Here is a 16,664-nt window from a genome sequence, read left to right as displayed (position 1 = left end):
AATTATTTCCTACAGAAACAACTTGCTAGCGATCGCCAAAGTATGATCTAATAAGACTGATACTCTTTCCACTGACTCCATGAAAAGTTAATTTTGGAGCAAAATATCATGTTTTACGCAGTCAAATGCCTTGCTCAGATCACAGAAGGCGGCCTGAGCAAAGCACCTGTTTTCAAAAGACTCAATAACAAATTTTATTAGTGCATCAAAGGCATCAGTAGTGGATCTTCCCTTCACAAAACCAAATTGATGCTCCGACAGTACCCCAAATTTTATTAACTATTCATACACCTGTGTATACATGACAATCTCTAGAACCTTGGAGAAAACAGGTACTATTTGGATGGGTCTATAACTGGGAGATTCCTCTTTCGTGCCCTTCTTATGAACAGGAACAACTTTGGAGTCAATACATTGAGGAAAACACCCTGCCTAATACACCTGTTTATACAAATGGTCAGTATTGGCACTACAGAGTAAGCAATATTTTCGAGGAGCCTGATAAACCATAGAAATCTTCACTCTTCGAAACTTTAAGATTATGAACCACTTAAAAATCATCTCTTGAATCACCTCATGAGAAAAGAATAAAGCTATTTTGCACTTATTGACATTATCATTGAGCAATGCACTGGCTGTAATTGATGGCTTGTCTATCTTCTCGTGCCCATCATCTACTGATTGGATGAAATAATTATTCAGTTTGTTTAGATCACAAGTAGATAAGTTTACAACATTCTTGTTGGAGGATGTAGTTTTGATAATTTGCCATGCTTTCTTACATTTGTTATCAGAAGATTCAATGATTTATGCGATAGAATCCCTCTTGGCCTCATCTAATGAATTTCTGTACAGTGCTCTACATCAAAAAGTATTTTCGAATGTTAGGTTTTTTGAAGTTTTCATGTAAGAGAGTAAGTAGAATCTTACTAAGTTCAGTTGTGTAAGAGTCAGCCTTACATTTGAAATTCCTTCTATTCTTTCAACTTTGGAAAATTTTTACTACAGGTATTTCTAGGGATAGTTAGATTGAAATAATGTAAAACTGTATTGAGTAAGGATTCAAACATATCACTTGCATCTGACTTTTCCATGACAGCATTACCAATTCACTAAATTTAGAGACCGATTAAATTGTAATACTGAGAATACTTGAGTCATTGCCAGAGACTGGGGTCTCTAGATAGGCAGTGTCAAAAAAACTTCTGTCACATACAATAATAAAAAGAGCATGGCTATTCATGTTGTGGAGGTGCTGGATCTGCAAAAAGGGACTCCTCCCTCAATTCCCCCAACGAGTAGAGTAGTCTATCAATAAGTTTGCTCTTCACAATCGCATAAAACCTGGAGTTTGGTTTGCCCTGAATCTCCTTGGGAATACTGTTGAAAAATTTTATAGCTTGTGTTGGGAAGCTGTTGCAAGTTCCAGCCAGTCTGCTGCGAGGTATCTCCAATGAGGCAGTATGTCTGGTATTGTATTGATGTATATCACCTCTTCTGTACATCAGATCCCGGTTTTCCTTTATGTAAATCACTGAGCGCAGTACATACTGGCTGTACATAGTGAGGATTCCAAGACTCCTGAAGAGAGGTGGCAATGTTCCCTGAAATCGGAGGTCATTATCCTGATGGCTTTTTTCTACAGGAGCAGAGCATCATGGACGGCTGGTGAATGACCCCACAGCAGCAGCCCATAGTTAATGTAACTCTGGAAAAGTGAGTGGTACGCCATTATAAGGCTGTTGTGGTCAACCCAGGTGTCTCAGTTTTCTCAGGAGGTATAATATTCTTGACATATAATATTCCTGTATGAGGTATAATATTCCTGCACACCTGTTGAACATGATGATTCCAGCTCATTCTCCTTCCAGATTCTCCATTCTTCTTCCATTCTCCTTTCATTGTCCATCTAGAAACCCAGCAGCTTCACTGGTTCTTCTGCAGCTGCTTGAATCTTCAAAGAGCAGACTAGGATGCTGGTTTTATCCTCATTGAACTTCAGTTTGTTTGCAAGAAACCATAGCTTGGCCTCCTCAATGAGACTGGCAGACCATTCTCTGGAGACTGGAGACTCTTTGTTGAGGGACGTGAATCTGGCACTGAGCACGGATGAGGAATGTAAGACTGCAATCGAGATAATCCCTGGCGGTAGAATACAGGACGTGAGTAGATACCTCAAAAAACAGACTGTCCTGCCAGACAAGGTAATTATGAATATCGGTACAAATAATATGAGAACTGCGCGAACACCTAACCATGTCATGAGACCATTGTGGCTCACCATGAGAAGCAAACCAGAGGAAATTTCCGGACACCGAGTGGTATGTACATGGCACTTCATCAGCTGAAAAATAGCTTCTTGGACTACCACTTATGAACTGAAAAGGCAACACCTTGAATGGGATGGTGTGCATCTCAATAAAGAGAGAGCTAACATATTGAAGGCTGGCATTTGTAGTATGATACGAGCTGAAAGGGAGAAGAATCTTGGAGCCCCTACTGAGTGCATCTCATAGCAACCATCACTTCCTGCGCAAATCAGAAATGACCATGAAATAGGAAAAAGCAATAACATTAAAAACAAAACACAATACAACAACAATAGTGAAAATACTAGGATCATGTCTATGAATATAAGATCATTGACGGGTAAAATTAAATTGCTGGAATCTGTTTCGTATGACAATGGATGTACCATTGTTTGTTTAGCTGAGACTTGGCTCAATAAGTTGAAATACAAGTCTGTAAAAATTGAGAACTATACTATTGCTGCTAATTTTCATAGAGAAAACAAAACCGGGGGTGGAGTTTGATTTGATTTTGATTTGAGTTACTATTTGACACTCAATCCATGACTCTTGTAAATTAATCCAAGTATTATAATACTAAAGTCTCATAGTATCTTGAACAGAAGAACCGAAAAAGAAGTTTTACCAAACCGTATCAGGACCAGTTTAAATCATTGGTCTCAAACCAGGATTGGAATTCTTGCCATATCTACGATGCAAGCAAAAGCTTTAAGCTCTTCTACAACAATTTCCCACATATATAGGACAAAATCTATAAAATGAGTACAAAGAAGCTAAGAAGTAATACTCCTACCTGTGTAAAACAACCAAAAGGAAATTCTACAAAAACAAAATAGAGAAATCAAAAAATGTAAGTAAGGCTTCATGGAATGTTGTTAAAAGCTTCACAAATGATGATATAAGAATCCACTCAATATATGTTGAAACAAGATGAGAAGGCTTCAACCGATACTGGTTTGGTGGCAAATATTTTCAATAACTACTTCATATCCGAAATTCAGAAGTTAACTGGCACCACAATTGAACCCAACATTGATACAGCCCATGAAATATCAGATAGTGACTTCCAGCTCTGGCCAACTACCACAAAAGAGATCAAGGATTTGTAAATTGTCAATCAAATAAGAGCCAAGTCTAGTGTGGATGATATCGCTTGTAGTTTTATGCAGGTATGTGTAGACTCAATAGCCGGACACCTATCAACTTCGATAAACAAATCTTTTGACCAAGGCCAGTTCCCTGATCCAATTAAAATATCGAAAGTAACACCTGTTGCCACACCCATCTTTTTTAATATTTTTATTAAATATGAAAATTCAAATAAAATTCTTTAATTTTTACCACTGTCAGAAGCATAATCCAAAACAAAACAGTTCCTTACATAGAGCCTAAGGGAGTTTTAAAATTTTATTATGAAAATGATAACCTAATGGAATTGATAGTAAAAATAAGAACATATTTAATTTAGTAATATGCTGATTTTATTTTAATTTTATGTTCTTGGACACAGTCCTTAAATAAGTTCAATTTCAATTTACAATACCGTACATAGGTTATACAAAATAATAATAATGACAATGTAATGGAAATCATCCTCTGTCCTAGGATATGGAGACCGGTAGGTGCCAATAACGATTAGGTTCATCTGTTTTAACTGTACTTTCACCGCTACCGTTTCAAACAGCTGTTCTGCGGGTGCATGTGGTTGAATTAAGTTCAATTTCTCGATACTCAATTGTAGGTTACTTCTTTTATACATGTCAATGCCGCCCGAGAGAAGAGAGATTAGAAGACAGATGGATTTATTATAATACGAATACTAATAAAGTTGAAATACCAGAAAACTTGTAGTTGCCCATCACTAACCCAAGTTGACGATACCCGATACCTAATTGTGATAGTTGACAGATGAATGAGATGGCATCTACACATCAACTACTTCTCGAAAAAACTTCAAGCGTTAAGCGCAAAAATATTTTACATGCATAAAACTATTCCGGTCGACTGTCTTCACCTAATTTATAAATCTCTCGTAGAGTCTATCATTAGGTATGGTATAGATTCATGGGGCTGTGCAGCTGACTATTTGTTGCACAGAGTAGAAAGAATTCAATTAAGAACCCTGAAGTGCATAACATCTCGATTGCCTCTTATCAACTTAAATAACCTTTCTAATGTACAGTTTTTTCACCATATCCTAACTCCAAAGAACTTCTATATTTACAAAATTATAATATTTCTCAAAAATAATATTCAATACAGATCCTTTGCTCCATCATCTACTTACAATTCAAGATTACCAGTTATATATCAGTTACCTCGATTAAGAAATATATATGGAAAAAGATCACTCCTCTACATACTTCCTAAATTATTTAATAAATTGCCTCTGAGTATTCGAGATTATTCAAAAAGTGATTTTCTTAGCTATCTAATAAATAACAATTACCTCATATGAAGAAACAGCTAGCAGAGATTTTGCTGGTACATCAATTTTATTGAGTCACTGCCGCCAGCCAGAGCAACCACTTATAATTATATCTTGAAATTCAACGTTCATTTCTCAATTTTTTCCCCCATGTATGTTTATTATAATTTTTGTTTTAGTGAATACTCATTTTTCATGATTTATGATTTGATTTGATTGATATTTTTCTTTTACTTGAGTAGTTTATCTAATTTATTTTCTTAAATTTTATTATTCTAGTTCTATCCTTATTTTTCTATCCTCACCACCATCCTTCCTTTACATCCTCTTCTTACTTCCCAACTTCCTTTGCATGCAAAAAAATTTTTTTTCTCTTCCTTTTATCAAATTTGTTAATTTTGTTTCTTTGTAATGTACGATTCTATAATTTACTATGTATACTTATATAGGCACCTACTGAAAAACCTTTGGGTTTAGTGGGACCTCCAATGTAAATATTTTGTTCAATAAAACTTGATTGATTGATTGATTGACAAAAACAATATATTTATTTTGTGTACTGTAAGTTATAAATTAAGTTATACGTGTTTTATTGTCTTATCTCAAGACTATTGTTTTGTGACTTTTCAGGTGGTTTGAAAGTAGTACATCCTGCTTAAAATGGAGAAGAGTCGATTTTATCGAAGATTCTCGTTGAATCCAACAAGCATCTTGCCGCAGGAAAATGATGACACGATTTTTAACACAAAATCACCTTTGTCACCCAGTCTAGATTTGTCAGATTCGGTTTGCAGCTTCAGAAGTTCCATCAGAATTCACTGTAGAGGAGCATCCGAATCTAACGGTCATGATATCGACAATGCTGTTCAAGAGTTTTGCTCTGGTTCAAACTACAACTCAGAACCAGAAGACATGCAAGATTACGTTTATGTCCAAAACAAGAGTTCGGTGAATGCGTTGGATTGTATGAATTCTAGTATAGAAAAGGATAAATCACTAAATAATATGGACAAGCCCGAGGATTTTGGTCCATTTGTCTATACCAGTTCCCCCTTGGCTTTAAGGGGTAAAAAAGTGTCCTTGTCATTACAAGATATGTCATCCATAGAGACATTTCCGCTGCTACCAAAAACAAACAATGGTTTTTCTTCAGAAACAATACCTAGTCAGTCCTTGTCGTCAACATCAAAATCCAAAGACTCAGGCTTCCAAGATCAGCTAGCTGCTTGAGTTTGAACAGTGGCAATCGGAGCTACGATCATGTTCAAAGTAAAGTCAAGCAGTATATAAGAGATATTAAAAATTCGGAAGAATCTAGAAAGAAACGAAAACAATCAGTAATGAGTCTATGTAAGGATCCCCCTTTGATTAATCAGAAGAAAAGTGATACAACCTGTTCTATTAATTCAATCACTGAAACCATTGATAATGATAGTGATCTAGTTTCCGTTTTAAAAAATGAACTCAAAGAGAAAGATAGCACTTTGAAGCAGCTGCAAGAAAATTATAACTCGTTACTAAAAAAATATGCTGAAGCTGTAAATCAGATTGATTTCATGAGACTCCGCAACTCTTTGAATAACTCCTATCGTTCGGATTTATCTGTAAGCAACGAAGACCTTACCGACAACAATTTAAACTACTCCAAGAATTTGTTTCCAACTTGTCATTCTAATAATATCAATCGATGTCAGACTGAAGATTCTACTACAAGCTTACCAAATAGATTTTCATCGCTGAGTAATAATAATAAAGTTCATGAACATCGTCCTGAAGTGGCTAGAATGCAAAAATCTGAGTCTCTAGACTACAAAATATTCAATACCAAACAAGATTCTACTCAGTTGCCAACGAAAGAAGAACGACCTCAGTCATCCAGCTCTTCAACTATTGTGAGTAATCCTCAAAGAACAAAGACTACTTTAGGACCTATAAGCAAATACTATAGTAGTTCGTCGAGGTTGGGTAAGAAACAAAATGTGCCGCTTCCTTCGTCGAAGATGGCAAACAGTGAATTGTCGCCTCAACATTCTGCAAGTGAAAGCCACAAAAATGCCTTGCTTTCTACGACTGATCACTCACCATTACGGAGCTATAGAATGCGTAACATCTCTAAAGTGAGTCCATTTGAACGAGTTCATTCATATCTGGAAAACTTCAAAAAGGTAGGCAAACATTCATAAATTAAATTATACAGATTATTAACGTTACAATTCTGCGAATCTATTTACAAATTCAATAGACCTCGTCTTAATTATACATTTGCATTGGAACAGCTAAAAACGTCTTACTTTACTGTTACAATATACAAGTTTCATTAATTCGGATTGAACTTGTAATGAATATTTTTGATACTGCAAACTGGTCGAGTTTTTCTTGCCTATCTTTTAACCGATACAAAATTTTAGCTGATCTTCCTTTATTCACTCGAAAATTTGGTAGGCCTAGGTAACATTGATTTATTTTTTCTTATCCATATTTGGATAGGATTATATTATTCATCACATTGGATTGTTATTTTATTTGTTGATTATAAGTAATGTGATGCATAGCACGTATATCATCCAATAATGGTCAATTTCATTCAAAAGTTTAGGTGCAAGATAATATTGATTGTTTGAGCTACAATAATTAATGAAACTGTTAATAGAATTTAAATCAAATGTGTAACATTCAAGTTATGTCCAATACCATAGTTTTCACATGAATATGCTAAGGTTATATCACAGTTATATTATTTCTCATTAGCTATAATATGCTATAAGCTATTATACCTCATCAGCATGTGATAGTTGAGACTAAATTTTTTCATGATTGGAGCAGTTTTTTCAATGCCACACATGCTTATACATTTTTCCATCAAATTATTTTCTATGTGGACGAAACCCCGTTTTCAGAATTAATACAAAACTGTACATTAATATTGGTTGCTGTTGGTTTCATGTAGAATTTTTTATTTCTTGTTGTAAAGGCAAATTTATTGTGTATTGCTGGAATTCTGTCAATGGGTTTTTACTCATTTTTTATACATGTTGTAATCTATTTCTAAGGAAGTTTGATTTCATTAGGCTTCAAATTTACAAACTCAGTATTAATCAATCTAAACACCATTTGCAATTCATTTTTTAAACATTTTTGGGATAGTCTCTTTCAACTTCTATATTTATGCATAATAAGTTAGCTTATCTCTTATTAGTGAAATATTCATTGTACCCTTTCGAGAGTGGTACAATATCAATTATCAATATTTCAAAATGTGTACTGTTTTCATATTTTGCTCATCCAATTCACTTTTACAGTAATCTTTGAGATTCCAGTATTTAAATTATTTGATTGCTTGTTATCTAATAAATAATTAATGTTGGCTTATTCTCTAAATGTGAATGTTTCAATTATCTCCATTGATAGTATATTTCCAATTGTGTATTGATATGTGAATGTGCTTTTGCAGATGAGAGAGGATTCTCTGCCGACAAAGATAGATTCGAAAGGTAACACGTCCAGTGACGAGTCAACGCATGAAGCCTACACCGATAAAAATAGATCCAAAAACTACACTACAAACCAAAGTAAACTGTCCAACCGTGATGCAAGTCGAACAACAACAAATCGGAGCAAAAGTGAGCAGAATCTTAGCAATCACAAAATATTCACTGAACTGTCAAATCAGAATGTGAGAAGTAGCAGCGGTCGAGTTTTGCTGTATAGTAATGGTGGCAGTCCAACACCTCATACATTGTTTGATTTGAATAGAAAGAGAAGTATGGAAACATACGCTTTTCAGTTGAGAGGCTCTGAGAAACCTGGCAAAAAATGTAGTCGCAACCTTCTTGCTCGCGGTGACACGTTTGATAGTCATTCATCCCTTGATGAAAACTTCTCTGATGACGTTGATGGTTTCGGGCATAATATGGAATTTGAAAAGCATCTGTCTGATGACAGCTCTAGTATATCTTCGTCTATATTTTCCTTGCCCAAAGATGAAGGATACCATCCGCCACATAAGAATCAGACCAGCAGATCAGAAACCGATTGGAAAACCGTTTCTCACACTAAAAGCGTGAAATCGATCGTTTGGGAGAAACGACAATCCTATCAGACATCAACTATTCCCAAGCGCAAGAAGGGAACGCCTGATCGTGTGTGTTACTCTCCGAAGAATCGTCGTGTGCCTGTTAAGAAGACCCCAAGTCAAGAGGATGTTGGTCTCAAATGTCGCACCACTCCATCGTCAAATCAGAAATCTGAATTTCATAAGAAATTGAAGATCTACACGGACATATTGAAGTCGAAGCCAAATCGAGATGTCGGCGTGCAAGTGTCTGAACAGAAGCAGTTGGTGGTGAGTTCTTTTTATAGTCCGTACAAAATTACTTTTGACTTGGGAGGGACATGCGCATCAGAGAAAGCATACAGCGGTAGGGATACAGAAGCGCGATGTTACCTTCCTGAACCGGCCAGCGTTCTCTAACTTCTAGTGACTGTTCTTGTGCTCATGCTACACTTACGAAGTTTCCTGTCTGAAAGCACTCAGACGACTGACTCTAATCATCAAATTGGCAACTGCGCTTCTACCTATGATTCTATTCATCACTGTAATTGGCTGATCTCCCACCATTTCTCTGCGCTGCATATTCCTCCAAGTCAAAAGTAATTTTGTATGGTCTACAGTTTTCACTCTACAATCATTAATTGTATCAAGCTGTAGTAGAACCTTACTAACACTTTTGGAATACTTTGAACGATTTTTTTATGTTAAAATTAAAACACTACCAGTCTTATACGTTATTTTTATATATTATACTGCATAAATTATATTTTATAAAATAATATTTAAGGTTTCACCAGAAAAATCAAAATCTTGTGCGCTTTTATGAGCATTATTCGTATAATGTTTTATTGAAAAATGGTTTTAGACAGACGGGGCCAAGACTCTTACTACTTCAAAAAATTGCAATATCCATTTACAGTATCATAATTATCCACTTTCTACTTATTTGAAGAATTGAAATTTTTGGCAGCACAATTCTAAAAGTCTAATTTTCTTTAAATTGAAGCTCAGCATTGAAACAAAACAAAAATAATTTTCCAGTTTTATAATTATCATATCAACATAATATTGGTGAAGGAGAAGTGGGTTATAAAAATCTCTATATTGATGTCAATTCCTCCTCCTCCCCCCTATATACTACAACATAAATAGATATGTTTTTGGGATTCAATGAAAAATTAATTTGAACAGAGAGTGATTGTTCACTAAGCTCAATGTAAAGTTTTCCCATTATATTTTACATTATTGTCACATTATTATTTCATCTTGAAAGTGTAGAATCCATCTATAATAAGAGATGTTTATTCTTACTCACTATCAGTTGGCAAATTTACAAAGAGATAAGAGTTCACTATTGACCTCTTGGAATTGGAAGATATAATAGAGATTGTTGTTTTTTCAAATAGCTAATTGGATCGGTACAGTGTATAATTAACAGACTTGAAATGATCAACAAATGATTCAATAAGTAAATAAAACAACCCTTTCCCAGATTATCAAATATTTGATCGTTTTCTCCTTGTTCATAATTTGCATTTATTAAACTTGAAACTGAATTACGGTACTATAAGAAGCGGAATAGTTATATAATTTTCTCCATTCTCTAGGTCCTAGTACAGTATGATATAAAGTCAGTTTGGCAATTAAAACTATTTTCTCCCCGTCGCCACCTAAGATTCCCATAAATATGTTTGAATTTTATAATGAAAGTTTTTATTATTTCTACTGATATTCCTTTTAGTCCGGGCGCATATGTCATGAAAAAGTCACTCCAGCGCATTCCAAAAAAAACCCAGCATGATTTCTGGTGCGTTTTTCCAAAAAACTGTTGGTATATTGAATGTTTATTAAAATACAAGCGATTTAGCAAAACTCTTGACATTTTGGCGGCCATCTTGCTTTTGAGGTGTTTACCTGTGATTTCGACTTATCATCGCGTTTCTCATTATGCTAGACCTGATGAAGAAATTAAGACATCTTACACGGCTGTTACCCAAAAATGACCAAGGAATGACATTTGCGCCCGCACTATTTATGGGTTATTTTTATTTTCTTCATATAAACGGAAACCTTAGATGAATGAGCTGTTATGACTTTTTTTTAAGTTTTTTGATTTGATTTTCCTAGGCTGGCGAGTCCCTTCGACATCTCCTACGATTCATTCAATATCTATCTTCAATTCTTCTAGAGTTTCAATACTTTTGGATGGTTTGATCTTTCAGAATGCTTGGTTTTGTAAGAGCATGCACATCAAATACCAATTGCTCTCTTATTGAAAAACCAACATGCTTTTCCTGGCTCTTTTGTAATTTAATTACTCAATTTTTATTTTCATCTTTTTATTATTATTTGTCCAATTCACCACCAACGGAAGGGGTATTTGGATATGTCCATAATTTATTCAAATCAAGTCCTATTTCAATTATTTTTGATAGCAAAAATACATGAAATCTATACATAATAGTGCTGAGCAACCTAGCTCATGTCGTAATGTACTTCAAACTCATCAATTGAGTATGCACAAATGCTTAAAAGCTGCTCCTTCATCAATACTCTAAATTCACGTTCTGTATTTTCTGTTACGATAGCCGGTAATTTATTGTACAGTCGAATTTCAGCACTCTACTACTCACATACATAGCGGGCCTGTGTGTATCATCTTGCAACTCTTCGCAATGCCTCGTTCCATAATTGTGGAAATGTGCGGCAGTTCTGAATTTATTCTTGTTCTGGTCTATGGAACATACGGCTTCCAGGATATACAAGCTTAGAAGAAGAGAGAGAATTTTCATCTCTTTGAAGAACGGTCGGCTTGAACGTATGGATTCTCCAACAATCAGTCGTATCGCCCACTTCTGGATTCGGAATGAATCGATCATTTGACACGAGTTCCTCCAAAATATAATACCGTAGGTTAGAAGAGAAATACATGTCTTTCAGAGTTCCTACAATCTTTTCAAGTTTCTAAGTATGAATATCACAGAGCTCAACTTCTTAAAGATTCAAAATGAGGTTGCTTGAACCACGAAATTTGCATGGAAATAAATTTCAACATTTTCATGACCAAAAAGCCAAAAGTTTTTCAAAATTTGAAAATTTCGAGAAAGTATCCCGAATTCGATGATTTATTTGTAATGTAAAATTTATTATTTATCATTTATTTGTATAATTATAATTTAATTATTACAATTATCATCTATATAATTGTTGTCGTCGTCATCTTGTTACAGGGGTAGGCATTAATACCTGTTCCGCCTTCAAACATCCTCCCACCTTTTTCTTGGGCTGCCAATACTTCTCCTCCCTTCTGGCTAGTAAGCAATGACAGCTTTGGGGGGATTCTTTCGTTTTCCATTCTCTCAACATGTTTTCTCCACTGTTGTCGGAGTTGACTGTTGTCACTGAGAGTCTCCACTGTTGTCGGAGTTGACTGTTGTCACTGAGAATCTCCACTGTTGTCGGAGTTGACTGTTGTCACTGAGAGTCTCCACTGTTGTCCGAGTTGACTGTTGTCACTGAGAGTCTCCACTGTTGTCGGAGTTGACTGTTGTCACTGAGAGTCTCCACTGTTGTCGGAGTTGACTGTTGTCACTGAGAGTCTCCACTGTTGTCCGAGTTGACTGTTGTCACTGAGAGTCTCCACTGTTGTCGGAGTTGACTGTTGTCACTGAGAGTCTCCACTGTTGTCGGAGTTGACTGTTGTCACTGAGAGTCTCCACTGTTGTTGGAGTTGACTGTTGTCACTGAGAGTCTCCACTGTTGTCGGAGTTGACTGTTGTCACTGAGAGTCTCCACTGTTGTCGGAGTTGACTGTTGTCACTGAGAGTCTCCACTGTTGTCCGAGTTGACTGTTGTCACTGAGAGTCTCCACTGTTGTCCAAGTTCACTGTTGTCACTGAGAGTCTCCACTGTTGTCGGAGAGTCCACTGTTGTTTATAGAATTGTAAATATATAATTTCATAGGAAATTTATTCCTATGAAGTTAATAAACGAAAAAGCATCGAATAATTGGTTGGGGATAAGGGAAATTAAAATGACAGTCGGAAGACAAAAAAATTAAAATAGCATCTTGTAGATTCATACGAGTGTTTCATCTATTACTCTTAGAAATTTGAGAGAGCAGTAGTTTTTGGACAGTGAGCCTCTCTCCTCATCATAAAAATATGAATTTCAAAATTTCAAATGAACCTTCAGAAGATTCCCATGTGCTTGAATAAATGAATAGATATAGTTCCAGTCATCGACCAGCTTAAGTTGCAATTTTGAGAAAAGAAGGATCGTGTGATGATAAAGTATAACACTAATAATATTCCACCTTGACTGCCCTTCTTCACATCCCTACTCTCCTACATAACCATAATCATAATACTTCATTCGTTTTCAAATTATTTTGGAGCTTCCAGATGGCTGAATTGATCAGATATCCTCGACATTATTAAAATTACAGACGATTTCTTGAAAATCGACATATTTTTGCCGCCATCTTGTTTTTTTCATACGACAAACATTTTTGAGATTGTCATCATGGATAATTTCCTTCTACACATCATTATTAAGAGATTGATACCATTCCCAAGTTTGTACCTTCAAGGAGTCATGAGTTACACGGTTTTCTAATTGTTGGGATTGGCATTTGGTGGAATAAGCATGTTTTCCGCTGCAAACAGTACGTTTTACTCTTTTTCCGATGATGCTCCAGCCATAAAAAAAGAACTTACAGCCTTCAACCAGATGTAATTTTGAAGCTTTTGAAATATTCTACAACAATATGCCAATAATACTAGTGTTTGTTCACTGCGAATGCATATAAAGGGTGGAAACTGAAATATTGTCCCCGAAAAATGTATGTTTCGAGTTTTTGAAGTTGAATAAATAATGGAAAGAGTGGTCGAAATGAGATTATTCTCTCAAACATCATTGTTTGGTTAATTCTAAACACTTTGGTGGTAAAACCAATCCGATATCTGTCACAATAACTGAATAACAAGCGATATAAACATTTCTGTCAATAATGACCGCCATCTTGTATTTTTCAATGATGTCTAATATTTTCGTTGTTTCCATAATCAATATTCTTATTCGTCTTGTTGTAACGAAGAGATTGAGACCATTTGCAAGTCTCTATCTTAAAGTAGTCATGAAAAAATCGATTTTATAGTTTTAGCTTGTTACCTCATGCGTATGGAAAAACGCACCAGAAATCATGCAGGGTTTTCTTCGGAGGGCGCTGGAGAACTCATTTTTCGACGTACAGCGCATGAAGATATATCGTATCAAAGTTGAAAAAAGCTCTAAATTTCATAGATTTAGAATTTCTCTATGTCTTCCACAAAAAAGTTAATAAAGTTTATAAATTTGAACAAATTTAGAAAAAATATTTTTTGGGCTTTTGAAGGTGATAACTAGAAAATATGCGTTTTAGAGGAAAATTTTATAAAACAAAAATGGTAGAGGAAGATTTTCATAATATTTTCGTCTAAAAAAAACGGTTGATTGTCTTGAACGATTATTGAAATATACAAGCGATATAGCAAAACCCTGAAAATTTTGGCGGCTATCCGAGGTGTTTTGCCTGTGATTTCGACTTATCATCACGATCCTTATTATGCTAGGCCTAACGAAGAAATTGAGACATCTTCCACGGCTGTTACTCAAAAATGACCACGGAATGACATTTGCGCCCGGACTATATGGACTAAAACTGTATTCTTCCTATTAATGGCACGTGTTTGAATTTTCATCAAATTGAAAGTAATAAGTATAGATACATTTTGTGAGATGGATAGTTTCTAATAAAACATATACAATACAATTCGTGGCGCTTTCGGCTGAAATATAACAGTCGAGGGGTCAATTATCGGCTGGAATGCATTCATCAGGTGAGGAGAAACTTCCGTTAGAGATTTACCAATAAAATCTATAAAAATAATATTGTTTCTATTTATTTATTATTTATTTTATTTATTTACAATGCAAATGACACTAATGTAATAACATTGAAAGATGAAATAATAAGGTAGTCCTTGTGCTATTTTTCTTCCAAATTTGTAAGTGACAAAGTCCAAGATAAGGTTAGAATTTCACGTGTACAATTTTTATGAAATTTTAGTCCAAAATAAACATTAAAACTATAAATTTTGAATTTAGATGGTTTATAATACAACTCCTTGTTTTTACAGGAGCCTGAAGATTCAGTGAATGTCAACCGCCTGGATTGTTTGAGTGAGGCGAGTGAATATCTGAAACAGATGAAGCAAGGTATGGATAGATTATGCGATTACATCGAAAACCTCAAAGTAGATACTGGAAACAAGAGGAGTGGCAGTGACAAGTTATAGTCTCCAAATCATTCAAGTATAATATTATCTTCTTTGGGTATGTTACTTTATTTTCATTATTATCCATTGATTTTTTGTGATAATCTCTGTTTACTTAATTTGTGTCATAAGTAGAGATAATATTAGTATATGATAACCATATTTTTATGGTTAAATCTCCAATTTTGAAAAAGTAGCGAGAAAATGCCAGTCATTTTCTCGTTTAATGAGTTTTCAGGAGAAACAATTTTCCAAATGATGATGTTTGAAATAAAGGAAATATCATCCAAAAATATTTTTGTAGCCCAATTTAATAAATATTGGAATTGAGCTGATGACGTAAGCTTCAAATAATTCGTAGCTGATATGTAAGTAAATGTGAGATTTGTGAGTAATTATTAAGAGGTGTCGGTTTGAGTCTAACTCAGCTCTAAAAAGAGTGTTCCTTATTCGCGCTCGCAGTATTAATGTTATTTTATATGTTGTCTCATCAAAAACTCTAAATCGTTCAATAAAAGAAGTAGATACACCTGAATAGAATATCATTTACTTCATAATTAATTTATTTTGTTTGTATATCATATGGTTACCTACAAAATAGCATTTTACTGCCGACGTGAATAATTACCAAACGCACAATCCCTTTATGTTAGATTATTATTGGCTATATAATATTTATTTAAAAAATCTGGTGTGGCGCACTCACACAACTTTCCTCGCCGTTATGAAATTTGATCACCTGACGCTAGTGTTCCCACGCATCTCAAGTCTACTTATTCAAAGATTTGAGCCAGCTGGTGACAGGGCAATAACGCTGGAGACACATGAGGTCTGCTATCTCTTTATAGTGAATGATTTAATAGAATCAACAATAATTTGCAATTGAATAATCACATTTTCTCGAATTTGAAGCTTATTTTCAATTTTAGTCAAAAAATGTTATATGTATGAAATATCTATTATTATTTATCGACTTGAAATCAATGAAGCTTCGGACTTTGTGCTCTTTTTGCACAAAATTATAATAAGTTTATTAATTCAGTTAAGCTAAACTAACATCAATTTGTTTCTTCTGATAGAAGTGATAGCTTCAAATTTTTTGATTATCAACTTCCTTATAAAATTACCATTCTTTCTCTCAGAAGTGAATACATTTTCTTTGGTGTTGGGTATCATTTATTTGGAATGTTAGCTATTATATTCATTAATTGTCATAAAATGATTTCTTATAGAAAAATCTGTCAACAGATGGAAATATTGCTGCACAGATTAAATCAATAATTTGCTAGGAATAGGATCGTTATAAATTTGTAATGTTGCTATTGAAATTCAAAATTGTATGTGTTATCATAGAGATAACATATATGTTTTTCTGAATCATACAATAAGTTGAGAACTTTTGCAGTAATTCTTACTTCAATATAAAAATCTTTCTATTTATAATTAATTTTGGTTTCCAAAAATTAGCGATGTTGATGAGATGATTTCTCATCATATCCTTATCAAATCACTGTATTTTCATTGTATTTTCAAATTAACCGCATTTATTTTGTTATACT

At 34.5% G+C, this 16,664-nt stretch overlaps 1 protein-coding gene across 1 annotated transcript in view; it reads left to right on the top strand.

The window, feature by feature from the left end:
• The window catches only part of LOC111051673 (putative uncharacterized protein DDB_G0277255), a 30,111-nt gene extending 14,306 nt beyond the window's left edge, over window positions 1-15,805 (top strand). Inside the window, exons 2-4 of the mRNA XM_022338220.2 lie at window positions 5,368-6,902; window positions 8,189-9,079; window positions 14,968-15,805. Coding sequence (XP_022193912.2) covers window positions 6,078-6,902; window positions 8,189-9,079; window positions 14,968-15,126 — 1,875 coding nt within the window. The 5' untranslated portion in view covers window positions 5,368-6,077 and the 3' untranslated portion in view covers window positions 15,127-15,805. The remainder of the gene's footprint in view (window positions 1-5,367; window positions 6,903-8,188; window positions 9,080-14,967) is intronic.
• Window positions 15,806-16,664: the final 859 nt, after the last annotated feature.

Source organism: Nilaparvata lugens, chromosome 6 (genome assembly GCF_014356525.2).
Source record: "Nilaparvata lugens isolate BPH chromosome 6, ASM1435652v1, whole genome shotgun sequence".
In the NCBI taxonomy this organism is placed as follows: Eukaryota; Metazoa; Arthropoda; class Insecta; order Hemiptera; family Delphacidae; genus Nilaparvata; species Nilaparvata lugens.
The sequence above is the reverse complement of the archived record's forward strand: the minus strand, read 5'-3'. Positions and strand labels throughout refer to the sequence as shown.